At 48.0% G+C, this 27,099-nt stretch overlaps 1 protein-coding gene across 1 annotated transcript; it reads left to right on the top strand.

Annotated features, from left to right (window-relative positions):
* Window positions 1-21,224: 21,224 nt before the first annotated feature.
* sox9a (SRY-box transcription factor 9a) lies at window positions 21,225-25,033 on the top strand. The gene is made up of 3 exons (XM_067244264.1): window positions 21,225-22,002; window positions 22,242-22,492; window positions 22,829-25,033. The coding sequence occupies exons 1-3, from the start codon at window positions 21,566-21,568 to the stop codon at window positions 23,614-23,616; spliced, it is 1,476 nt and encodes a 491-aa protein (XP_067100365.1). The 5' UTR covers window positions 21,225-21,565; the 3' UTR covers window positions 23,617-25,033.
* The last annotated feature ends 2,066 nt before the right edge of the window (window positions 25,034-27,099 follow it).

Raw genomic sequence — 27,099 nt, 5'->3', positions numbered from 1 at the left:
CTGCCTCTCTCCCCTCTCCTCTTTCCTCTCTCCTCCTCCTCCTCATCCTCCTCCTCCACCTTTCCCAGTTGAGGTTCGCACCACATCTAGACCCGCTGGGCTCGGGCCAGGGATGAAAGTGTACATTGTCCCTCTCCAGTTTCAGGTCAGGTTTCAAACATATGCCAGGGTGCGTTTCAAACGGATGCCAGGGTGCCCCCGTACGAGCCTGGCCACACTCAGACCACCTGAGCCTCAACGAAGACTGCCTGTTTGCCCAGGGAGGGCCTACTGTGTACAAAGGGTGGTGCTACTGTTTGTATGTGTGTGTGTGTGTGTGTGTGTCTGTGTGTGTGTGTGCACACTGTTTTTTTGTGTGTGTTTGTGTACTTGCATTCGTGTGCGTGTGTCTTTGTGTGTGGTGAGTGTTTATTTTTGAATGATACAGGGTCTATTTTGATCAAGAGTGACACATCTTAATGAATGACAGGATCTCTCAGGTGACGCATTCGGCCTTAATGACACAGTGAAATGCTGGTTCCCTTCACGGAAAATTTAATGCAGTCCCCCCCAAAAAAGTACGAAAGAAAACAAGCTTGTGTGTGTGTTTTTCATCAGGAGAGAGGGTCTGCTACTAGGTGGGCCCTGGATGGAATCTGAGCGGTCAGTCGATGTGTTGGAGTTTGCCGAGGTGGAAGTTAAATTATTGCAATGTTTCATAGGGGAAGACCAGTAATTGCTGTGGTCAACCACTCTGCATCTCCCTGGAACCCTTTTAGACCCTGTCAATTGGTCTTTTTACATCTTTAATTATGCTAAGTGTGAATCGTCTCAGTCTTTGAGTGAACAACTTCTGAGCCTGTGAATTGCAACTTCTCTTTTTCTCTTTCCCTCCATCTCTCGCTGTCTTTCTCTTTCTTTCTTTCTTTCTTTCTTTCTTTCTTTCTGTGTGTCTGGTTCTCTCCATCTCTCCATTTATCATTCTGTGTCTCTTTCTCTCCAACTCTCTCCTTTTCTCTCTCCTTTTCTCTCTCCTTTTCTCTCTCCTTTTCTCTCTGTCTGAATGAGATATGAGAGGTAGTGTCTGTGTTGGTGACGGGTGTGTTGTGGGTGCAGTTGCTGGGGAGGCCTGAGACTGTGTTCATATATCTTCATCCAGACCGAACCAGATCAGACCAGACCAGGCCAACACCAAGGACCAGGCCAGACCAGGCCAAGACCAGGGACCAGGCTGACATAGGCCAGCGGTTCACACACCATTTCACCTGGATGTTGCCTCCGCCAGCAGAGAGAAAAAGAGAGTTCGAGGGATTGAGCGAGAGAAAGAAAGCAAGATTCATAAGTTGAGTTGAAGCAGAGAGAAAAAGAGAGCGGTCAAGAGAAAGAGGGTGAGACAGAGAGAGAGAGAGAGAGAGAGAGAGAGAGAGAGAGAGACACGTAACGTTCCATATCCAGAATGTGTACAGTAACAACAGGACAAACACCCAGAGGCAACAGTGAGATAGAAGAGATCCAGGTTAAGGGAGTGTGTCTAGAAAAGACACCAGACCAGACGGACACACAAAGAGTGTGATCAGTGAGCAGATCAGTGTTCTCCCTGTGATATCAACGTGTGTCAATACCCCACTCACAATCCAGACCCACAGATCTTTATCACAGACAGATCAAGGACTGGTCCACTCAGCACCTCACCACGGGAGCCCTGACCCTTGACCTCTGACCCTACTGACCTGGTCTGACCCGGCCTCGAGCCTTCTCGCTGGTCGTAGAGCATGAAAGAGTCGGGATTGGCTGCCAGCAGGAGATCTAAAGAGAGGGGGCGTAGAACAGCAGAGAACAAGGGCTGGAGATCAGAGAGGACGCTGTGGAGAGAGTGTGTGTGCCTGTGTGTGTGCGTGTGTGTGTGTGTGTCAGAAAGACAGAATCTTGTAGATCACAGCTCATTAAGGTGCTCCAGTCACCTCTCCATCTGCACCTCCTTCTCCTCTAACCCTAACCCTGTCAAGTTACCAAGATAAGACAACTAGCAGGGATATTTAGAAACAGATTTCAAATCAAAAGCAATTGCACAAAATGTATAATGGTGAACATTACTGTAAATAGCATTATATAATGTAAACTAACCTTAGACTCCATGGCTAAATTGTACTCAGGGGAGAGTTTGAACTAATGGCTGCCATGGTGCCTGTACACAAATACACACACACAGAGCACAAAAGATCTGACCAATTCCAGATTTTGCTTATCAGTGAGCACATAGACCCATGGAAGTGTAACATGTCCGTGAGGGTGAGGTGGGTACTGTAGGTAAACAAAGGAAGGCCTGTCCTGGGTGTGTATGTGCGTGTTTACATCTGTGTGTACGTGTACGTGTGTTTAAGTGTGTGTGTGTTTACGTGTGTGATTGTATGCCTGTGTGTGTGTGTGTGTGTGTGTGTGTTACTGCTATCTGATCAGCTGGAGTCCTGCAGGCTGCTACTACAGCAGTGTAGACCCGGGTCCTGCAGTCAGAGTGACTCTACCCTGCATGACAACTCCCAAACTCCTCTGTTTGCCCCCCCTTCCTCCCTCTCTCTCCTCGTCTGTGATCTAATCTACTTGGGCGATCAGCCCTGGCTCTGCTCTCAGTGGCCTCTTTGATTGGTCGCGTGGACCTCTACTGTGCTGTCAACTTTTTTAACTTTCTGTGTGTGTGTGTGTGTGTGTGTATGTGTGTGTGTGTGTGTGTGAGAGAGAGAGAGAGAGAGAGAGAGAGAGACATTGTATATTGTGTGTATTGTGTGTGTGTGTGTGTGTGTGTGTGTGTGTGTGTGTGTGTGTGTGTGTGTGTGTGTGAGAGAGAGAGAGAGAGAGAGAGAGACATTGTATATTGTGTGTATTGTGTGTGTGTGTGTGTGTGTGTGTGTGTGTGTGTGTGTGTGTGTGTGTGTGTGTGTGTGTGTGTGTGAGTGAAGGGAGCTTGCATGAGGGCCACCTGGTGTACATGTCGTTTTCTGATCTGTGTGTGCACTTGCTAAGTACTCCTCTGTGTGTCTGTGTGCGTGTTTCTTTTGTGTGTATGTAACTGCATGTGTATGAGTGTGTGTGTGTGTGTGTGTTATCCAAGTAGTTATGGACTAAGCCTGGCAGCCATCCCACTCAGGACATTTGACCTGGAAGAGGGTTTTTTTCTCTTCAGCCAGTGTTTTTTGCAGGCTGGCTCTTTTCCCCACGAAAGGCTGATTTTTGCAGCCTTTTCCCCCAGCAAGGCTGAAAGGCTCTAAAGGGTGGAAAGCCAAATATTTTCTTAAATCTCCTGGACGCCAGGTTGCATAAAAGGTTCCAAAGCCGTTTGCATCAAACCTCAACCGTCAAAACCACAAATTCTGTTTTTGTAGCCATGAAACTGCCCCCTCCGAAAAAAAAGAAAAAGAAAAAGATTTCCATTCAGTTGATTCTTATACATTTATATGAACTAATAAAAAATGGTGTACTCCCCATAGGAAAACACAGACTTAAACAAATGAGTGTGTGAGAAAACTCAATATAGATTATCAATTAACTGGATACGTTTTTGACAGACTTGAACTCTCACCCAAATTGAAAACCCTCATCGTGCATTGTTTTATCCAATTACAGTTTCAGTAAGAGATAAACAGCTCTTATTATGGATTTTTTCAATTTTTCCCAATGTCACCCTCTGCTGATAATGACATGTCAACGGAGATGACCACAGTGTGCGCCTGTGTGTTTGTGTATTTGTGTGTGTGTGTTTTCTCTTTCAGATTTTGGAATTCATGCATTCAGGTTCCCAGCATCTTAATAAACATACCCATCATAGACAAAAGTGGCAAAGAAACCGCACCATGAGATAATCCATGTTCTCTTATACCTCAAGTCTCCATCAACTCAACTCCATCTGACCATCGATTTGGCCCTGGTTCTGCCCAAGGTTCCCACACCTGGTCCGGTCCAGACTGTTTCTACCTGTTGTGTAACTAGCATGCATCCGTCCTCCCACACAGCACTGACACACAGAGACTCTGGCCCTGTCCAGCTCCCTGAAACGCCTAGCTAGGAGTGTATCAACACAGTGTACGCTATGGGAAACCACAGAACATCACGCACACACACACGCAAAGACTCACACAAACACATACACACTTGCAAGCTAGGACTTTCAAGCACATGCGTGTGCACACACACACACCGCTGATTTAGCTGCCCACTTGAGATGTTTTTCTAGCTCTCGCCACCCAGAGCAGGGGGCATTAAATCCTGTTTGTCAACACAGCTATTTCTGTGAAATGTTCCTTGGCTTTGGTGTCTAATCTGGATTCGATTTATGCCCACCCGACCACTAGGATATTTTTACTGAAATCAACTTCACTGGACCGATAAATCTGAGGAAGAAGTATTTTACAGCTAAAGAACTAATTAAATTTGGGCATGTCATTTTGGATGGAAATTCTCATTTGGGCACAGTACCTAGTCTTAAGAGGTTAAAATGTTACTTTTCATTTTTATCAGTTGCTGTGGATGTTACATAAGGAACATTACTAGCAACAAATCAGAGCTAGGAAAAGGGAATAGTGATTCAAAAGTGCCACGTGTTGATGTACACAGCTGATGACGTGGGGTGTCATCGAGCTCTCAACAGTCAAGCTGCACACGCTCATTACAGCAGGATGAGGTCATCACCCACATATCAGAGTGGCTTCATTAACAACCAGGAGATTCTCCTGAAGACTCTCCATGCCTGCCACCAACATCACACACACACACACACACACACAGGTACACAAACATAAACACGCACGCAAAAAACACACACACACACACACACACAGCCTGTGATGACAGCCTTCTGTCAGATGACACATAAAGCTTTTGATTACCCCTCTGACCTCTGACCCCTCAAAGATCAAGGTCGTTATAGCAACAACCTCCTGCTGATGTCACGTGACCTCTGAAATGAAAGGATGGATGAATGAATGGACAGATAGATGGATGGATGACAGGAAATATGGGAGGATGAAAGGAAAGGGGGAGAAAACTTAGAAATCCATTTCCTCAGGTGATCCTTGTAGAAAGTTCAGTGTTACTACGACACATGTATTGTGCATAACACAATAGCGAGCCTGCACAGTTTACAGTTTGCCTTTCTCTCTCTTTCTCTCTCTGTCTGTCTCTCTGTATCTCTGTGTCTCTCACTTCTCTTTTTCTTTCTTTCTGTCTATCTCTCTCTCATTCTGCCTCTCACTCACACCCTCTCTTGCTCTCTCTCTCGCCTCTCTCTTCCTCTCTCTGTTGCGTTATGACATCAGCTTAGGAACCTAGACAGGGGTCCTCAGGCAGGGTTAGGGTAAGTAAGGGGCATGGATAGAGGTAGCTCAGCTGTCCCGGGGAAGAGTGGACACAGCTGGAGAAGGCTAGAACCCCTTACCCCCCCCTCCCCCCCCCCTCCCCCCCCCCCCTCCCCCCGAGGCTCGGTGAACCCTGCCACCCCCATCACAGAACAGCAACACACGGGACAATTAAATATAATTTAAGACTTAAGCAATTAAGCTCCCATCTTCTGGAAACACCTCTGGAGGTCCTGCTGCTAAGTCCATAAGGAGATGTATTTGGACAGGTTTTGGTAATGGTCTTGTGTGTGTGTGTGTGTGTGTGTGTGCATGCGTGTGCATTAATATACATTTGTGTGTGAGTGTGTTTATCCACGTCTGTGAGTGGGATGGGGGTGTGCATGTGTAAATTAATGTGGAGTGCGCATGTGTGTGTGTGTGTGTATATGAACATGTAATGTGTGTGTGTGTGTGCCTGTGCACGTCTGTGATCCATCTTAATTGCGGCCCAGGCGTAGGGTCAGGCAGGTTTTCTGGGGTTGCTGGTCCGAAGGCTGTGAGCCCCTGAGAGAACAGTCGTCTATACGACTCGCTCCAGTCCTGCGCTGTAATCATGCCTGCATAAACACAGCCCACCCTGCCACTCGCATGCACACGCTCAGGAATAATCCCGTCTGCGTGCCAACCCCACACCCCCTCAGAGATTATTGACAGATTATGGGCCACCAAGGGGCTGGCGCTACAGGGGATCAACCTGGGGCAATCATTTAATTGGCCCTTTAAGAAGCTTTCTTCTTAAACACTTCCAGAGGTCGTAGGTGTTAGTAAGCCCTGGTTCAGTGCGCATGAAACCATGCCGACTGTAGCCAGGATCTCAATGCTGTAAAGTAACTTTGTATCAGGTAGCTCACACATTCAGACATTCAGAGCACTGAAATGCCTGAAAACTCCACTTTCCACGCTTGTATCAACCTGTGTCTCTGCTAACTACAACCCAAACACTAGACTACGACAAACTCTCCATCTCCACCCTCCAGACCTCAACCAGCCTCAACCTTCCAGCCTAACTACCTCTCCCCACCACATCTAAACATCTTGACACTAGCATCTGATGACTCATCACAAGACTCCCGTCAATGGCACAGAGGATCCAGTCCCTGTCAGTGTGGTGGCTGAAAGCGACAGGGGTGCTCTCGGACAGGCCTGGGGGGCCCCAGAGCTGTCACTGGGCTGCCCAGGGGTGATCTATCACAAACTCCAGAAGGTGGAACAGAACACACACACACAGCACACACAAAGGCAGGGGGAAGCGATCCCGTCAGATTGTTCCATTGGCATGTTCTCCATGATCCTGGATGATGCAGTGCTGAGGCTAGTGTGCATCTGTTACTGTGGGTACATGGGACGCGATGATTTCTCCCAGAGCAGGTTGTTTATGATGCGCGCCCGTACATCTGAGCCTGTCAGAGAAGACGACGCGTCACATTTGAACCCTCCAACAGCTTCTGCTTCCACATCTGAGGACTGAGGAATGTGAAACATGATGAGCTAAGAGAAGAGGGAGAGAGAGAGAGAGAGAGAGAGAGAGAGAGAGAGAGAGAGAGAGAGAGAGAGAGAGAGAGAGAGAGAGAGAGAGAGAGAGAGAGAGGAGAGAAGGAATAAGAGAGGGAGGGGGAAATAAGAGAGAGACAGAAAGGACAAAACAAGAGAAATAATAGAGGGGGAGGGAGAAAAAAAAAACAAGAGAGAAAAAGAGAAGAAGAAAGAGAGAGGGAGACTTGTGAAAAGCCAGTTCTCCACCAAGAATGTGCTGCAGCATCAGGAACAGACACAAACAGCCATCCAGGCAAAGCATCCAGATTGTTTGGTTTCCGTCAGCTCCGAGCAGAGCTCCAGACCTGCAGCCTTCGGGTGAAGCGAGGAAGGTTGTTCTGAAACTGGCAGCTTCGTCCATCTCTCCATGGGTCATCTGGACCTGGAGCAGAGCTGTCAGGAAAACATGGTGATAAAACACTCACCACGAAACCACACACACACACACACACCTACACACACACACACTAGCACACTACACGCACACTAGCATGCTGAACACACACACAAGCGCTGACCACAAGAACACACACAGAGCAGTGCCATGGACAGCCTATCCATAGACCTGTCACACCCTTAGTCACTCCTCAGGGTCCCTTAGCACTGAAGCCACAGCAAGCTGGTCAGGCTGGATCTGCGGATTACAGCTTGGAGGAATAACATCTTAGATGGATGGATGGTTGGATGCATGGATGGAATGGGTGGAAGGCATGATAGGGTCAATGATGGACTCAATGATGGGTGTAGGAATGGATGGATACATGGATGGATGGATGGATGGATGCATGCATGGATGGATGCATGGATGGATGGATGCATGGATGGATGGATGGAAGTGTCTTTTACCTCCATGTTTCCTTCTCCCTCTCTCCTCACTCTCTCTCTGGCTGACTCAGCTCTCTCATTCTGCTCACCACTTCTCCACTTTCCACTCCATCCCTCCTTCTGCTGACTCACCTTCTCCCTCCCTCCTCCTTCACTCCTCCACCCATCTTCCTCATCCTCCTTTCTTTTCCTTCACTTTTGCTGACTCACTTCTCTTGTCTTTCCAACCCCACCCCCTCTTTCCCTCCTCTTGCTTCCCTTCAACCCATCTATCAGTCTCCCTGCTTCCTTCCCTCCCTCCCTACATCCCTCCTTCTATCCCTTCCTTCCTCTGTTAATCTGTCTATTAGCAGTCTTGTTTTTGTGCGGCACCACAGTCGTCCATCTGGTATAGAATTTGGACGAGGACTGATAGGAGAAATTGGACTAGAACCAAAACTAGGACCAAGATCAGAACCAGGACCAGGACCAGGACCAATAACTATATTTTGTGGGCCACAACCCATACCTCAGAACCCAGAGTCCAACACAAAGCCTGCTGGCCTGACCTGGCCTGGACCCAGCACCACCACTAAAACCCAGACCAGAACCAGACCCACTCAGCCAAGCAGCTGGTCTGGCACTGGGACAGCTCGTTTGAGTTTGTGCCTCAGTGGCTGGTTTAACAGTAACAGAACCCATGTCTTGATGGACCGAGACCAGGAGGCACTGTCTGGGCCTGCCGTACGCTCTCACCACAAGACGGGAAAACACACTTTCACCAAAACTCCTGTCAGAGCGCAATAACCTGTGCCCTCTTTCTCTCTCTTTCCTTCTGTCTCGCTCTCTTTTTCTTCGTCTTTCTCTTTCTTCTCTTTCTCGTTCTCTCTCTCTGTCTTTAGATGTTTGGCCAGTCTAATTTTGTCCTAATGCACATTAAAACGGTTATCCTGACAGATCAGTCTGCAGAAAGGGGCTGTACATGTATATAATGAGTCTGACCCCAGGGACTGTTGGCACAGAGGGTGAGGGGGAGAGGCAAGGTGAGGGGAGGAGAGAGGAGGAGGAGAGAAGGGGGAGACCAGAGGGGAGGGGAATCTCCTCAGGAGAGAGGGCGGAGGAGAGAGAGGGGGAGGGGTAGAGAGGGGGTGAAGGGAGAGGGGGCCACCACTTAGGACTACTGTGAATGATGTATTTTCAATTTCACACCTACATATTATCTAAATAATAGTAAGACATTTGCGAAGTGTGGCCAGTAAAGGAGGGGGGATCTGTACACAGAGAGAAGGTGGGTGGACAAAAAGAGAGAGAGAGAGAGAGAGAGAGAGAGAGAGAGAGAGAGAGAGAGAGAGAGAGAGAGAGAGAGAGAGAGAGAGAGAGAGAGCTGTGTAATATATTGTACAATATGGAAACAATTACTTCTTGGCCAGGTTGGATTTGGCATGGCTTAGCAAATCTGCTGTGGCCAGGACTGTGACTGAGTTAGTGTGTGTGTGTGCATGTGTGTGTGTGCACGTGTGTGTGTGTGTGCATGTGTGTGTGCGCCATAGGGAGGAGATTCAGATTGAGAGAGAGAGAGAGACAGGAGGAGCAAGACAGAGAGAAAGAGAAAAATAGGATAAAAGAAATAGAAAATAGAGACATGGGCAGCATGCCTGAATCTGTGTGTGTGTGTGTGCTGAGCATCAGGACCTGTGGACAGTGTTCATCTTCACCATGTCCTGGTAGAGGGAGGTTGTTGACCATATTCTGACCAGCTGGTACACAGCAGTGGACACATGCAGCTTGGCTTTTCCAAACATCCTGAACGGTACTGATGTCCAGGCACATGGGCTGGACAGTTTTATACGTTAGGGCAGTCTGTGTGTGTGTATGTGTGTGGGGGAGAGTGAGGGTGGAAGGTTCGGTGTGTGTTTGTGAGTCTGTGTATGTGTGTGTGTGTGTGAGTGTCATTGTGTATGTATGTATGTGTGAGTGAGTGAGTGAGTGTGTGTGTGTGTGCGAGCCACATGGATGATTCTGGTTCTGAAGTCAGACACTGCCGTTGACCTCCTTGACTTGATGTCTCTTGTTTCCAAGCAACCTCCCTAGCAACCTTTCTGAACTCCACCGACCCCTGACCACACACCCCTGGCTTAACCCACCCACCCGCCAACACACAGACACACACTCACGACCTGACGGATGGTGTGTGTGTGTGCTTGTGGATGTGCCGTTCGTGTTGTTACTGGTCCGGTGATGAGAGCGAGCGTGTGCAGTAGGTGTGAGAGAGGGAACCGTTGAGGATGGAGGGATGAAGTTGGGAGAAGGAGAGCGGAGCTGGAGCACCTTCTCTGGAATGTGACAGCGTTGTTTCATTGTTTCAGGATATGAGTCTGTTAAACTGCTGCTCAAGATTCAATCCATCACCTCATAGGAGAGCTTATAGCTCTAAAGCTTCTCTCTGTATCTCTCTCTCCTCTCTCTCTCTCTCTCTCTCTCTCTCTCTCTCTCTCTCTCTCTCTCTCTCTCTCTCTCTCTCTCTCTCTCTCTCTCTCTCTCTATCTCTCTCTCTCTCTCTCTCTCTCTTCCTCTGTTTCTGTCTCTGTTTCTCTCTTCTCTCTCCCACTTTCTCCTCTATACTTCCTCTCCTCTCTTTCTCTCTCACCTCATAGGAGAGCTTATAGCTCTAAAGCTTCTCTCTGTATCTCTCTCTCCTCTCTCTCTCTCTCTCTCTCTCTCTCTCTCTCTCTCTCTCTCTCTCTCTCTCTCTCTCCCTCCCTCCCTCTCTTTCTCTTTGTTCTGGTGTGTGTGTGTGTGTGTCTCACACATGTGGATGTGATTTCACTAATCTGTCCAGCTCAGGGAGAATCCACAGCCAGACAGAGAGACCTGAGAGATTGTATTTGTTTCCAGAACATGACACTCCCCCACCAGAGAACATTGTTCGACAACCACATGTAGAGAGTGACTACTCACTGCGCTGCTGAGAAACAGGGGATGTAGTAGGCCAAATATGAAATCCCACCGCACAAACCAAACAACCCCCTTTTTTTAAATGTATCAATAAAAAGGTTACTTGAGATTGATGTGAGCGTATAGACTACGTGTTGGTCCTGTCTTGATTGACAACCAGACTTTGGCAGCTCCGTTCCCATCTTCTTTCTATGTCCCGCCCCATGATCCATCCCAAAGCTGTCAATCAAAGTTGAGCAAACAGTTTTCAGAGGTGTTGAGGGATTTATGGGGGATTTATTTGAGGGGTGGAGTCAATTTTGGGTGGAATGGTCCAGTTGAAGTTACAGTATGAGACCATGTTAGAGATGAGATGGAGGTGTAGAGAAAGAAGGAATGGACGGAGAGAGAATGAGAGAGAGAGGACCTCCTAAACGCTGATTTCTTTTTTTTAAGTTCCGAAAGTAAACCGCAGAAAATGATTGCAGCCCCTGGGAAGCTTATTAAAAGCCTGTAAAATGGAGTCCGGTAACACATAAAGCTATGACCGGTCTCTCTCTCTCCCCGGCTTTTGAGCATTTGAGAACAGGCCATGACAGCTTAATGAGACACTAGCAGTGTGGGGTGGACAGTGTGAGGAGCCTTGCTGCTCCAGAGACCAACTGTAGGTTTGACCTTTGCATCCAACCAGCCTAAAAGACCGGTAGCCTTCATCTGTAAATGCAGGACAATTTCCATGATGTAGTTTAAATATGAACTGCTTCAGTACTAAAGTATGAGTGGATCTGTGTTCCACCTTGAACTTAATTTTTCAAAGCGACCCCTCACACTTTTACACACACATATAGGCGTGTACACACATACACACACACAAACCAAGACAAACTCCACATGAGGAGGTTCACGTCTGGACAAATTGGAGTGAAGTGTTGTCAGAGGACACACAGACGATTGGAAGGATTAGCTGGCAGGACCTGCTTTAGTTCACAGCTAACCACTCCTGATTGGTCCTCGCTTGGATAACAGGAAGCTGGCGCTAAAAAAACACCAATAATCAAGACCCTCTGGTGCGATGTGCAACTTCAGTGTCAGGTGGGGTCAGGAGGCAAACTCAAAAAGATGGGAAGGCTTCACTGACCCAGGAAGTACGACACTGACCCAGGAAGTACTTCCACTAAGACAGCCACAGGAGCAGCAGGCTATACAATGGGAGGTTTTCACTCACTGTAGGAATGTGAGGGTCTGTCCTGGGAGGTAGTTAGTTTATAAACTATCTCCATTTCCTCATCTGCAGTAACCATCACTGAATCCACACTCGGGCAATTACACAGGGCCTTCCTGGTTTATCCTTCCTCCAGTAATTAAACAGGTCCGATTCTCCACCCTGAACCACAGCGGCCAGTAAGGAAACTTACCCTGACAGGAAATTTCACCAAAGTAATGAGACCCACGTTCCTGACATCCACATTTAGGCCCAGACGTGAAAGACACCTAATTCTGACAATTACAAGTTCCTCGCCGCCTCTCCCCTACCTCTCACCCTCCGAAGAAGAAAAAAAAGAAGAGGTTGAGAAAGAATGTGGAAGAAACTGAGATCCATTCTGTAATTCAACCCAGACATGGGCGAAGGCGAGTGTTTTGTGGCTGAGTTGGTCTTAGAGAAACCCCAGCCTACACCAGGATGCCGGGGAATCAAAACATACGTATCCGCCTCCCCAACGCTGAATATTAATCAGCATTTAATAAAATGAAAATAACCTGCTTGCCACTCCAAATATTATGAATGTGACACTACCTTTATTTTCATTTTGCCTGGCTTTTGCTGAAACCTAAAATCAACAGCCAAGCATTCAGGCCCGCTGAAAGAGAGAGGAAGAGGAACAGAGAGGAAGGGAGAGAGAGTGAGAGAGAGAGAGAGAGAGAGAGAGAGAGAGAGAGAGAGAGAGAGAGAGAGAGAGAGAGAGAGAGAGAGAGAGAGAGAGAGAGAGAGAGAGAGAGAGAGAGAGAGAGAGAGAGGAATAAGACTTGAGAGGGAAAAAACTATAAAATAAAACAAATAGATATGGTAGAGTAGCAGTCTTTGGACACGTCTCACCTTGGGCCTGTTCGGGTTGAGAGGCTATTTTGTAGCGGTGTATTAATACTCTGTAAAAGAGTGTGAGTTGGCATGGGAGGCAGAGATCTCCTGCGCTTATAGGTTTGTAAGAAACCAGTGGTGTCCCATTTCACTGAATACATTTCTTCAAGGGCTGCAAGATACTGCTCCTCATTTTAATTGATTTAAATATTACAAAAAAATCGTGACTGACTGTAATTTCTACGTGCACTGTTTGCATGTTGCTTTGGAACAGTTAATGAATAAAATGTCAAATGTAATTTCAACCAGAGGTAAGAAGACACTGTAGTGCTGATGACATAGCTAAAACAGCACATTCAACTTTGAAAGAAGAATAAATCTTCCAAATCACAACAGAGATTAAAGCTGGCTCTGAGTTACATCTGCTTCCATATACTCAGCTCCTAGGCCTGGGCCTGGGTTTAGCTCCTAGGCCTGGGCCTGGGCTTGGCTCCTAGGCCTGGGCCTGGGTTTAGCTCCTAGGCCTGGGCCTGGGTTTAGCTCCTAGGCCTGGGCCTGGGTTTAGCTCCTAGGCCTGGGCCTGGGCTTGGCTCCTAGGCCTGGGCCTGGGTTTAGCTCCTAGGCCTGGGCCTGGGCTTGGCTCCTAGGCCTGGGCCTCGGCTTGGCTCCTAGGCCTGGGCCTGGGTTTAGCTCCTAGGCCTGGGCCTCGGTTTAGCTCCTAGGCCTGGGCCTGGGCTTGGCTCCTAGGCCTCGGCCTGGGTTTAGCTCCTGGGTCTGGGAGCTAGCTCTCGGGTCCGGGCCCAGCTCAACTATAGAGTTACCTGTTTCTCTTCGTGTGAGTGTAAAGTGTATTCATATGCTCCTGTGAGGCCTGGGATGGGAAGGAGACTGTTTTCCCAGTGATAAAATCAGTTGGCACCTAGCTAGGAGCTGGAGTGGCCGGCCCTTGGCACCGCAGCAGAGTACTCAGGCAAGATGAGAACACGGCCACACACTCACACACACACACTCACACACGCTTACGCATGCATGCGCACGCACGCACGCGCTCACGCACATGTCTTCACATGCTGACAAACAGACACACACACACACACACACACAAGCAAGACAAGCATGCCATGCATGGAACTCAGAGTAACAGGATGGCTCTGTCTGCCTGCAGGTCGTGTAGCATGTTTTAGCTCTTTCTACATCCAGTCCTTCTAATTGAAAAAGAAAACATTAGAAAAGGAAATGACAAATAAATCACCCACGTGGCTTCCAGAGCACATGAGAGCAGCTCATTGTGGCAGATTAAAGCTTTCTTTAATCTGAACTCAGTTCAGAAACACAGTTGCTGTTACTGTAAACTCAGTTTACAGTAACAGGTGCAGATCCAACTACAGTGTGTGGTTGTGTGTGTGTGTGTGCACGTGTGTTTGTGTGCGCGCGCGCGTGAGGAGGTGGAGTGTGGCTCGGTATTATCCTTAGGAAGACTGTCTAAGCTCTCCAAAAGCCCCATTAGAGCCTCCGACGTCACATGTCCCCAGTGTCTGTTGTCCTGCGCCTTAGCAGGGTACACACCGCACACAGCCACTTCATTAAAAACGACTCCCTCCAGAAAAACACCGATAATGACTCATAACCAGGGGACCCGAGCGTCCCACTTTGATGTGAGATGTTTCTGTTAGGCCCCGCGTCGACGCGTATGCAGTGCCGCCAGACAGAAACACTCACTCAGTGGGGGCAGGGGGTTACTATTTTACAAACCTGTCGCAGGATGGCGGGAAGTGGTGCGGGGTAACGTGAGCGTGTGTTTTCGGTGTGAGACAACATGGCTGCTGTACTGGAATAGGCTGACATTCATCAGGGTTTATTTGCCTAGTCAGCTGATAGCAGGGCTGTCTGCCGAGGAGGGCTGTTTGGAAAAGCTCAGGCTGGGATCTTGTGCTTTAAACTGGAGTTGCAGGACAAGCTTAGTACACAGCACTGGGGTGCTGGAGGCGTCAGGGTCAGGGGCGATATGCAGGTACCTCGCGGACGCACATGGATGGATACACATACGGGCAAGCACACACACACACACACTTGTAAGACACGTACACACAGAGGCGCGTACACATACACAGGCACGCACACGGGCACGCACACACACACATACTCAAAGACACCCCCCCCCACACACACACACACATCCTGCCCAATGCCCATGCAGGGCAGGCTGGCACCATCCTAAACTGGCATCCTCCTTGCCAGGTGTTTGCCCAGCATCCTTGTGTGCAGTGGTCACATCCCCTCTCTCCCCCTCCCCCCTCCAGCTTCACCAGCAGCCAGGCCAAGTTCCTCCCGGGCTCCCCGGAGATGGCTCACCGGCCATGGGCATTATTAAGGCCGGAGGCTGGGGTCACTGGAGGTAAGAGCAGGGAAACTCGAGCTTTTTAATTACAGGCCTCAGTGGTGATAAGCAGTCACGTATGCCTTTACAACTAGCAGGAGGCAAGGGGACCAGGAGGAGTTCTGGCTTGGTATCAGCCTGGTGGTAACACACACACCCATTCCCCTTTGCAATGTGTACAGTTAGCCTTCGACCCAGGAAGTCCAGAGGATTTGCTTGTTGTCCTTTACATTACCTGTCTCACTGCATAGACAGTATAGTGGACCAAGGAGAGGAGACAGGTTAGATGAGTGTTATTCTATCTTGTACCTGGGAGGGAATGAGGATGGAGGGAGGGGAGGAGAAGAGAAGGATGGAGGGATTGGGGAGGTGGAGAGAGGGAGGTTAGGAGGAGGAGAGGAAGACGGAGGGAGGCGGCCAGAGAGAGTGGGGGAGGAGAAGAGGGCAGAAGGGGGGAGACATGCAGTAGCCAGCTAAAGAAATTAGACACCATCAATTCCTCATTTGGCCTTCCTTTCAAGATGAACAAGATGACTATGCATCGAGAATAGATTACTTTATCTGACAGAGAGACTCAGAGAGGAAGACAGATAATTAGACCATACCCTGTGGTGAATTCAGAGAGCCCACACTAGGAACACATCAACCACACAGAGGGGCAGAGGTGACATAAACTTGTCCAGGTTACATCAGAATGACATCATTAGGCTATCTATAGACACACAACTGGGGTTGCAGGGGGGGGGGAGAGAGAGATAAAATAATTAACGATTAGAGACAGAGAGACAGAGAGAGGAAGTGTTTGGCAGCGGTGAAGTTCATGTTCTTGAACAGGTGCTCTGCTTGGAAGGTTCCAGAACGCAGGGAAAGGCCAATGACAGCAGTGCTGAAGGTGAAGAGGTGAATCACTGAGTTTGGAGAGTCTGACTAAGTCCAAGACTCACACACACACACCACATATACACCAGACATACACACACACACACACACACACACAAACACACCGAATAACCAGAGTATTCTCTCACACGCGCACAAAACCCAAATAATTACACATGCAAAATAATACACACACACAGGGTGACACAAGGTGAACCTTGTGGCTATTGCTCCATGCTTGATTGACATCTCCCTGCCTCTCTGATCATTGCTAATAATCGCGTTCACCTCAACCCTTTCACCTCACATCACCACAGGTTCTCTGGCTGGAACACCCACACGTTCAAACATGTTCCAGAGATGGGACTGTGGCCTGTTCCCAGAACGCAGGGAACTGTGGGTGCGTCCATAATACAACTTCTGTCGGGTATGGCGAAACACATGTAGCATCTACCAGACCACAAACAAAACCAGTGTACTCCTCAGAAACACTGCCGAAGTACCCCATCAAATTCCAGTGTGAAAATATGCTACGTGAACCAAAACACACAAAACATGCGAATCAAACGTGCCTATGGGAGCGAGCGTGCCCTGAGGGTGTGTGTGTGGGTTCGAGGAGCGGACGGGAGAGCGAGGAGACGTCGAGGGAGGACTGGCGAGCGGCGCGGAGCCTGCAGCCTGGTGAGGCCCGGGCGGTGGAGAGACGGGAAGAATGTGCTGTGTCATGGAGACCCGGAGCAGCCAACTGAGGTTTCACCGTGTCAGAGCTTTTATCTGCTGGCTCGTCTGGCTGCTGGGTGTGTGTGTGTGTGTGTGTGTGTGTGTGTGTGTGGGAGGGAGTCTTCTCCATTCTGCTCTACTCTGCTCCTTTCTCACATATATACACACACACATTAGAGCCCATACATGCAAACATGCACAAACACATGCAATAGCACAAGGACAGATGCATACACCTGCAGGTAAGACAAGTACACACACAAACCCGCCACCACACACACACACACACAAACCCGCCACCACACACACACACACACACACACACCCAGCCAGCCACACACTTTGTGCTCCATCCGTTCACTCAGTCATTCAGAGAGTTTTCCACTGGCATGAGCCTCCCGCTGACAACCACCATTCCTTCATTTACACGCACACACTCCACACACACACACACACACATACTCCTCCACACACACACACACCTCTACACACACATGCACACACACACACATACTCCTCCACACACACACACACCTCTACACACACATGCACACACACACAGACTTCTCCACCTACATCACACCCTTCCATCCACCATCTCTACATACATACACACATACACACACCACAAACACCTCCTCTACACACAGACACACACACGGACTACAACCAAACCTTCTACATCCACCTCCTCCACACACACACACACACGCACACACGCACACACACCACCCCATCCATCACCTCTACACAAACACATACACACACACACACACACACACCACCACCTCCAACCCCCTAGGTTCAAACCACCTTTACTGCTCAGCACTAAGGTGTGGATCTGTCATTAGTTAACTTGGTCTGGCGGAGCCCACCAGTGTTATTGTTAGGGCTGGGTATTTGCACAAGCAGTATCTTTGGAGAGAAATCCTACCTCTGTGGCTTTTCTCCTCAGTCTGACTCTGAGTGGATCCAGTTTCCCTTTCTCCTCCACATCACCCTTTTCTCTCTCTCCCTCCCTCTGTCTCCCCCATACCTCATGGTCTCCTACATGGTTCTCCATGTACTCATCAGGGGAAGAGCCCTGGGGTATGATATATCCGTTTACTTTCTAAGGAAGATATAGAAACATAGAGAGAGAGAGAGACAGACAGACAGACGCAGACGTAGAGAGAGAGAGAGATGTAGAGAGAGAGGGAGAGACATAGAGGGAAAGAGAGAGAAAGGGAAACAGAGAGAGAGAGAGAGAGAGAGAGAGAGAGAGAGAGAGAGAGAGAGAGAGAGAGAGAGAGAGAGAGAGAGAGAGAGAGAGAGAGAGAGAGAGGCGAAGAGTCTTGTTTGAAAAGGTGTTATGTGCTTGATAATTCTTGTTCAAACGTAACCTGGAGGTTCCTGATGCTCTCATCCTGTGATCTGTGATCACAAAAACACACACGCGTGCACACACACACACACACACACACAAGGGAAATAAAAATCACTAGATAAGACCTCTCCTCTCTCCCCTCCTCACCTCTCCTCACCCCATCTCTCCTCTCTTCTCTTACATCCACATTCTCATCATCACAGTTGCAGTTATAAAACTCTGGCTCATTCTCCTAACCTCCTTCCTCTCTTTGGGGTGTCCAGGAACGCCCAGAGGAACGCCAGGCAGACATGAGCTAGCAGTTGACTCCCAGTATTTACTCTGGATTCTGACGCCCTGCCGAGAAGTCCAGACGAGAAGTTTCCCAAGGCCCAGGGGTGTCCTTCAGAATGACCAGAACCTGCAGCCCCTGGGTAAACTGTCCATCCTGTGTGGGGAGCATGTTAGAACATCCCATTATGGCTGTCATGTCATGGAAGTCTACCATTACCTAAATTGTCACATTACTGTATGCAGTGTAAAAACAACAGGTCGGGGGGTCGATACATTTATATATCGTGCTTACCTGTAATCTTATATAATACTTTACACCCTGGAGTAGAATTGACCCCCCCTATTGTCATTGTATAATTCGTACTCTGACTCTATGGTTCTAATGTCATGCCATCACCATTCAAGTGTATCACCTGCAGGTGTAACTTACAATACATTAGAAGAAGAGAGAGCATGTCTTCACTAGAAATTATGACAAATCGAATGTGCGTGTGTGTCCTGTATGGGGAGATAGACCACTTACACACCATATGTCTCACTGCTGATCTCACTAGACATAACCAACTTAGGGTTAGTGTCAGTTTATATAAAATGTGTTGTTTTATTGTGAGAGGACATGGTGTGGGTGTTGTGTGTGTCTTGTAAACATCTGAAATCAGCCTGAAAGATATATGGCATGTGTGTGTATGTGTGTGTGTGTGTGTGCGGGCAAGTGTGTGTGTGTGTGCGGGCGTGTGTGCGTGTGTGCCACAGGTGTTAAGGTCCATACTGAACAGGTGTCTTGGTATGTGTTTCATGCAATACTTAGAGATAAACTTAGAGATAAAAACTTAGAGATAAATACACATATAATTATCTGAGAAACATTCTCCCACTCATCTTCCTCCTTCCTCTTCCTGCTCTTCCTTCTTCTCCTCCACCTCTTCTTCATCATTCTACACCTCCTTTCCTTCCTCCTTCTCCTTCCGCTCCCTTTCTTAGACATCCTTCTCCCTTCCTCTGCTTCTCCTTCTCTTCATCCTCTCATCCTTCCTCCTCTTCTTGCTCTTCCCTCTTCCTCCAGCTCCTCCAGCTCCTCCTCCTCTCTCAGTGAGACCAGAGCCTGAGTAGCAGCAGGGTGTTTAGCAGTGGTCCCAGCAGTGATGGCTGGCTTCTCTCTCCAAACAAACACAGTGGCGTCCTAGTGGCCAGGGCTGGTAACACATGCACACCCCGCAACCAGTTCCACTAATAACCCAGCTCCATAACGCTCGCCTCCCTGTTTATGTTCAAAGTGAGTATCTTACATAAACATGTTCTGTGTAAATAATCACGGGCCGCAGCATAGATGCTCACAGTAAGAAGCCTGTATTTGGAGGCTGCTCTCTAATTGGTGGGAGAGGCAGATAGGATTACTGGCAGACTGATTCCGAGCTTCGTCGGGCTGACATAACGCAAACAAACACTTTTACAACATCCAGAGTCCCTCTGTTCACAAGAGGGAATCACTTGTGTGACTGTGTGTGTTTGTAGGAGAGAGATGGAGAGAGAGAGAAAGAGACACACAGAGAGAGAGAGAGAGACAGACAGAGAGACAGAGAGACAGAAAGAATCATAAAACTAAGACAGACAGAATGAAATGAAATGAAGAAAGGAAATGAAGAAATGAAATGAAGAAATGAAATGAAGAAAGGAAAGAAAGAAAGAAAGAAAGAAAGAAAAGAAAGAAAGAAAAGAAAGAAAAGAAAGAAAAGAAAGAAAAGAAAGAAAAGAAAGAAAAGAAAGAAAAGAAAAGAAAGAAAAGAAAGAAAAGAAAAAAAAGAATATGTGCGACCGATTTGTGACATCTGTAAATGATTAAACTTCAGGTAGCTCCCAGAAGCACATGTTGTCCCCATAACAGCCAGAGGTACATGTCCACAACTCCTCAAAGCCAAATAAACAGTCAAAGGACAGGCGTTGTCAGGGCAGAACACGTGGCCTGCACCCCCCAAGCACTGGCATGGGAGAGGACACACAGCTCCAAAGAGATTTCGAGCACACACACACAATTAAGAAAAGTTAAACACACACAATCACACAGTGGTATTTGCAGAAATGAATCCAAATGGATTGGAGGCAACTATGTGTGTGTGTGTGTGTGTGTGTGTGTGTGTGTGTGTAGGGGGTGGGGATTAGGTAGACATAAAACCACTGCAATATGTTGATCCATTTCTGGGGATTGCTATAGATCTATCAATAGAGTTCCCAGTGTACAAACCAGAGGGGAACGTTGGAATAAAAGAAACTAGAAGTGCAAGTGGTTCTCCACAGTACACTCTGTAAGGTCCGATCGTGGGCTCTTCCACTGGAGATAGTTCCAAGGCTGATGTCTCCCCCTATTGGTAAGATGGTGTCACAGTGATGGACCGACATCATTACTGTTGGAACTATTGTACTCTACATATTATATTGTCACTTTAATACAATCAAAACAATATTTTTCCGTGAGTGTGATGGATTTGCATGTTAATTTGGGGGGGAAATGACGAGGTAAATCAATAAAGGGTTCCCTAAGGAAGCCTCCGATTTATGGCATCAGGTCCAACTTTATAGAAGGACTGTGCTCCAAGGCAACAAAGATAGCTATTATGCAGAGTACTACTTGTACTTTAATACAGTATTATGTAATATATTCATATACATAGAGAAAGAGAATATGGCACAATATTCAGCTCGAGACAGAGAGAACGTGTGTGTGTTCGTGTGTGTGTTGAGGGGGTTGGGGGGGGTCAGATTCCTATAGTTTGGAGGTTGGCTTCATGGTCTCTCCACCAATCATCTTGGACTTGCAGCGGCATTGCAATTCACGTATAAAGTGAGCTTGCAAGGGATTTCGGTTCAAAGCACGCACACGTTCTTGGAGATACATTTTGGAGAAGCGGACGGAAGACTTTCGCTCTGCCTGCAAACGTTTTAGTGAACTTACAGCTGTTTGTTTCGAGACAAACGGCTGCAGAGAAATTCGAGGTTATAATTCATTCGCTCAGAGACACATGCGTAAAAATACCTGCTCTCAAGACGTCTTTACGCAGTTGACAGCCACTTCGCAGGAGCAAAGTACTGAGTTTACTCTAACTTTTTGCATACTTTTGTTGAATTGAAAAAAATCCGGGAAGCCTATTTTTCACGCGTGCAAAATACTTCTTGAGGATTCTGCCTCAAGAACTTGACCCTTTTCCCTATTTCACTTGTAATTGTTCAACTAAAGTTTTCGCATGAATCTACTCGACCCATACCTGAAAATGACAGAGGAACAAGACAAATGTCTCTCTGACGTCCCGAGTCCGAGCATGTCCGAGGACTCTGCCGGATCTCCCTGCCCGTCCGGTTCTGGCTCCGATACCGAGAACACTAGACCGTCAGAAAACGGCTTGCTGGGTCCGGACAGCCACCTTGGCGAGTTCAAGAAGGACGAGGAGGACAAATTCCCGGTGTGCATACGCGAGGCGGTGTCCCAGGTGCTGAAGGGTTACGACTGGACTCTCGTGCCCATGCCAGTCCGCGTAAACGGATCTAATAAAAACAAGCCCCACGTGAAGAGACCGATGAACGCGTTTATGGTTTGGGCACAAGCAGCGCGGAGGAAGTTGGCGGATCAGTACCCACATCTCCACAACGCGGAGCTGAGCAAGACCCTGGGGAAACTCTGGAGGTGAGTCAGTCCCTCAATGTTGTCTCTCGCTCTCGCCTCGTCCCTCTCGCTCTCGGGTTAGAATTTACGCATGGATTTGACGTGGAGAGGTTGTGGAGGTTATACCGCTAGTACTGTGGATGATTTAGATGTTATGGTGTTATTCAACAGTACTTAACTGCTTACAACAGAAAAACAAGAACTGCATTAAAACGTTATATTTAAATATTCATGTTTGTATTGCTTTGTTTTACTTGTAGACTACTCAACGAGGGAGAAAAGCGTCCGTTCGTGGAAGAGGCGGAGCGCCTGCGGGTTCAGCACAAGAAAGACCACCCGGACTACAAGTACCAGCCCCGGCGAAGAAAGTCGGTAAAAAACGGTCAGGGCGAGTCGGAGGACGGTTGCGAGCAGACTCACATATCGCCCAACGCCATCTTCAAAGCCCTCCAGCAGGCTGACTCCCCCGCCTCAAGCATGGGAGAGGTGCACTCCCCTGGCGAACACTCAGGTGAGATAAGACAGGATAGCTACCCCGGAGTTGCAATCAAATAACCCCAGACTATTTGATTTAGGTCTAGTCAGGTGTCAAGGGAATGTGTGACAGTCCTTTATGCCAGCATATGTCTTATGTAAAACAATTCCAAAAATCAGATTTTAAGAATTCCAACTGCACTGATATGTTATCAACACAATATATTGAATCAGCTCATCTCCTTTGAAAATCAAAACCCAGTTTAGTCTGCTCATTTACATAGATTAGAATATTTTCCACTCACGTGGGGCTGTTGCATCAGACAACGTCAAACATCTGTACATAAGCCTAACCCTCCCCTCTCTCCCTCAGGGTCCCAGGGCCCCCCCACCCCTCCCACCACCCCGAAGACCGACATCCAGACGGGCAAGCTGGACCTGAAACGTGAGGGACGCCCGTTACCTGACAGCACCGGCCGCCAGCTCAACATCGACTTCCGGGACGTGGACATCGGCGAGCTGAGCAGCGACGTCATCTCCCACATCGAGACGTTTGACGTCAACGAGTTCGACCAGTACCTCCCCCCCAATGGCCACCCGGGGGGGCTGGTCTCCTACACGGGCGGCTACGGCCTCGGCGGTGCCGCGGTCAGCCAGCCGACAGGGGGCGCCGCCTCCTGGCTGGCGAAGAGCCAGAGCCAGGGCCAGCAGAGCCAGCTCTCCCTGACCACCCTGGGGAGCAGCAGCGGGGACCAGGGCGCCCCGACCCAGAGGCCCCCCAGCACCAGCGGCAGCACCCCCACACACATCAAGACGGAGCAGCTTAGCCCCAGCCACTACAGCGAGCAGCAGCAATGCTCCCCCCAACACGCGGCCTACGGCTCCTTCAGCCTGCAGCACTACAGCTCCGCCTCCTCCCCCTACCCCTCCATCACCCGGGCGCAGTACGAGTACTCCGACCACCAGGGCGGCGCCACCTCCTACTACAGCCACGCAGCCGGCCAGGGCTCTGGGCTGTACTCCACCTTCAGCTACATGAGTCCCAGCCAGAGGCCCATGTACACCCCCATCGCTGACCCCACAGGGGTCCCCTCCATCCCCCAGAACAGCCCACAGCAATGGGACCAGCAGCCGGTGTACACACAGCTGACCAGGCCTTAAAGGGGACTGGACACACACACACACACACACACAGCCAGAGTGACACTGCAGAAGGAGACTCATATCATATCATCCCGTCATCCTTCTCCCTGTAGGAACAGACACTTGAATTCACATCAGAGGAGGAGAGGACTCAGAGCTGGACTTGAACCACCTGAAATGAGATCCGATTGGCTCACGCCGTGCCTTTTATATTGCGTAATGAGGAAATTTATATATTTGTAGAGAGAAGAGAACAGTCCTCTGTGAGGACGTATCGATTGTTGATATTTTTGTAGGTACTGTGTATGTTTTTCTCTGTTATTTTGTTGGGGGGGAGGGAGAGGGCTTGCCATGGATTTGTAGTTAACTAAGCCTTATATATGTTCTGTCTCCATTGCAGCAACTGAACACTCAAGCAGTGTAGCAGTTTAGGGCTTCAACTCTTTGGTGGAATTGTGTACAGACAGTACAGTTAGTTTGAATTGCCTTTGCTTTTGCATTCCTGTAGTGCATCGTGCTTGCATTTGGTGCCATTTCAAGCTTAGTTGCTTCTGTATTCGTGCCGTAAAAGAGTGTTTATTAAGGTGATTACAGATGATGTACAGGGTCAGGTTGTGAAGGAACAGACGTTTGAGCTCAGATTTGTGTTTCTAAGATTTCAGCCTTTTGCACCATCCGTGCCTAGCATGTCCGAGGACTGGTGAAATGGGATGTTTGTGTGTGTGTGTGTGTGTAGTCCACAGCTGAAATTATACTTACCGTCTGACAGCATGTGTTTGACAGAAACAGGAAATCACCTTTGACCCTCGGGTGTCCCCCTTCAGTCTGCCTCCATACTGGGGTCAATTTACACACACACACACACACACACACATGTCCTTTACCAGTCCCCCCACCCCTCCTTTCCCCAACCTATACTTAACCTTTTAATTTATTTATTAGCTTTAATTTTATTTTAAAGTAATTAAAGTATTCATTTTATTCTTTGAAACATTATATAATTAATTAGTGTCCCTTACAAAGTTACCTTGGATATAAAATGTCTTTAATAAACCGGTATTCTAGCCGAGGGGGGTACGTAAAAATTTTACAAACTGTTCTCTTCTTGTTTATTTATCTATGTAAATGTCTTTATTTTGAATGTTTATTTGTCTTTTATTTGCAATTTAGTTAATGGATTACTGTTATTTGTGAGTTTCTTACCTTGGAGTTCAGAACTATGCCGTAAGAACTGGAAAAGTTGTTTTTTCGCATTGAGTTTGAGTACTTTTTATGTTACGCTGTTAGCTACAATATTTGTGTTATTCACGGTACCAATATCACTTTCTGATCTGTATTTTCTATGGCCCATTTTCTTCTTCTAGTCTAACATGTTTTTGTTCTGTTTTAAAAGAAGTGTATCTTTTGTATTGTCTTTGCAATAAAAGAGAAAGTACTCTAAGCAAAAGCTCATTGACTTTGTTACGACAATAAATAGAAGGATATTATCCTGAGCATCCTACAGCACAGTCTTCTTTGCTCCTGACAGGTCATGTGGGAATACACAGATATAGTGGAACAGCCCAATCAACCCAGTTTACAACTTGTGAGTAGTTAGAGATGAATATTAACGAGTTCTAGAGACCACAGTACGGAGACCGAGGGGGCGAGAGAGAGGAGGAGAGAGAGAAAGGAAGAGAGCGAGGGAGAGGCGGGGGGGCGGGAGGGTTGAGCTCTCAGAAGCCTTGTTTTTCTCCTTTTTATGTTCTTGTTCTTTCTCTTCCATCAGCTGTAACAGTGGGGGGGGGGGGCACTCTGCAGTCTGAATGTTGTAAGACTCAGGGGGCGCTGGGGGGGGGGGGGAGGGAGAAGAAGAAAAGAAGCATAAAATAACAAGGTTTTCTCCGGGTTTTAATGTGGGGGAGTGTGTTCCTCTGATCCTTGCTCTCAGGGTCTTCAGGGCTGGCAAGTGGAAAGGGCAGCAGCAGGAAACCCTGACGAGATGCCCTGCTTCAGGGACAACACCGCCATGTTCCCCCAGCTCCTTCACACACACTTCTCACACACACATTGGGAACAGGTTCAGGGAACAGAAACCCACAGATGGACTGAACCCGTTCTGGATTTGTTTCGATGATGGGGAGGGTATGGAGATTCGAGACTTGAGATACACAGAGCCAGGGAGAGCCAAGTCCTGCTAAGGCTATAACTGCCATGACTTCATCATCGTCACGCTCATCATCATTGTCCATTTCTTTCCAGCAACCCTTAGTTTCAGTTACTTACATTTAAATGTTATTTATAATACATGTCATTTTATTCAAATAATCTCACCACATGTCATACATTTTCGTGTCTGGGAGCCTTATGACGTTACAACCGTAAATGTCAACAACATTGTTTGGTTAAACCTGATTGGTCGAGCCCCTATCAATGTTCATTATCAGTCATTTACATATCTGAGGTGGATGTTTAGTCTGCATGTGCAAAACCATGCAAAGCCTGATGTGTCCAGAACCTTCTGCCATAACAGGATCATTGATTGAGACAGACACCCCCTTGTGATGTGGAACCCATTTTACTTTTCACCTGTCAACAACTTCAGCTTGTTGCAATCCCACGTTCCTTAGCTGCACACATTGAATGTTTGCTATTGCATCAGTGGAACACTCACGTTTGATTGGTTGATTTGGTTGGGAGGAGGATGCAGACGGTTTGTTTTGAGTCGTCTGATTGGATGGCATGGGTCGGGCCCTTTGGAATTGGTTCCCAGACAGGAAGGAACGAGTGGGAGCATGGTGAAAAAAACAGAGAACATTTGTATTAAAGAGCGGGGCTTGAAATGGAGGGAGGATAGAGGGATGACTTCAGTCAGAAACAGCAGGACATAGAAAGAGAGGGAGAGGGAGAAAGATAGAGACCGACAGAATCAGAGAGGGAAGGAGCGACAGCAAGAGATGGAGCAAGAGAGAGAAAGAAAGACAGTTGGAGAGAAAGACAGACAGAGCAAGAGAAAATAAAGAGAGAAGAGATGGAGAGAGAGAGAGAGAGAGAGAGAGAGAGAGAGAGAGAGAGAGAGAGAGAGAGAGAGAGAGAGAGAGAGAGAGACAGATGAGAAAGCCATCAGAGCTCTGGTTCTCCAGTGACGGAGGAGGGGAGCAGCAGCACTTAGCAGCAGACAGATGACATGTTTCACATGAGCGCCATGCCAAATCACATGAGGGGCGCAGGCTCAGTCAGCGCTGCACAGTAACATAAAACGAATGACCCCACCCAGTTAGCAGACACAAAGGCTGCCATCCTAGCCATAGATACTGCAGAATGCTGAATTCAGCGGATCTATGGAACTACAAGTAGACAGTTTTGTGGCTCCATATACATTGGGTCATTTGATTGGCCTGTGTTGTGCATGCAGGTCATTGATTGGATCCTGATGATGGGTGACAAACCAGGAAGTGTAGTGCCTGAGTGGAACTAATGTCCAGGGCAGAGAGGGTGATGTCTGTGGGTATTCAGGACGGA

The sequence above is a fragment of the Osmerus mordax genome, chromosome 10, assembly GCF_038355195.1.
Source record: "Osmerus mordax isolate fOsmMor3 chromosome 10, fOsmMor3.pri, whole genome shotgun sequence".
Taxonomy (NCBI): Eukaryota; Metazoa; Chordata; class Actinopteri; order Osmeriformes; family Osmeridae; genus Osmerus; species Osmerus mordax.
This window is presented reverse-complemented; position numbering and strand designations above follow the sequence as displayed.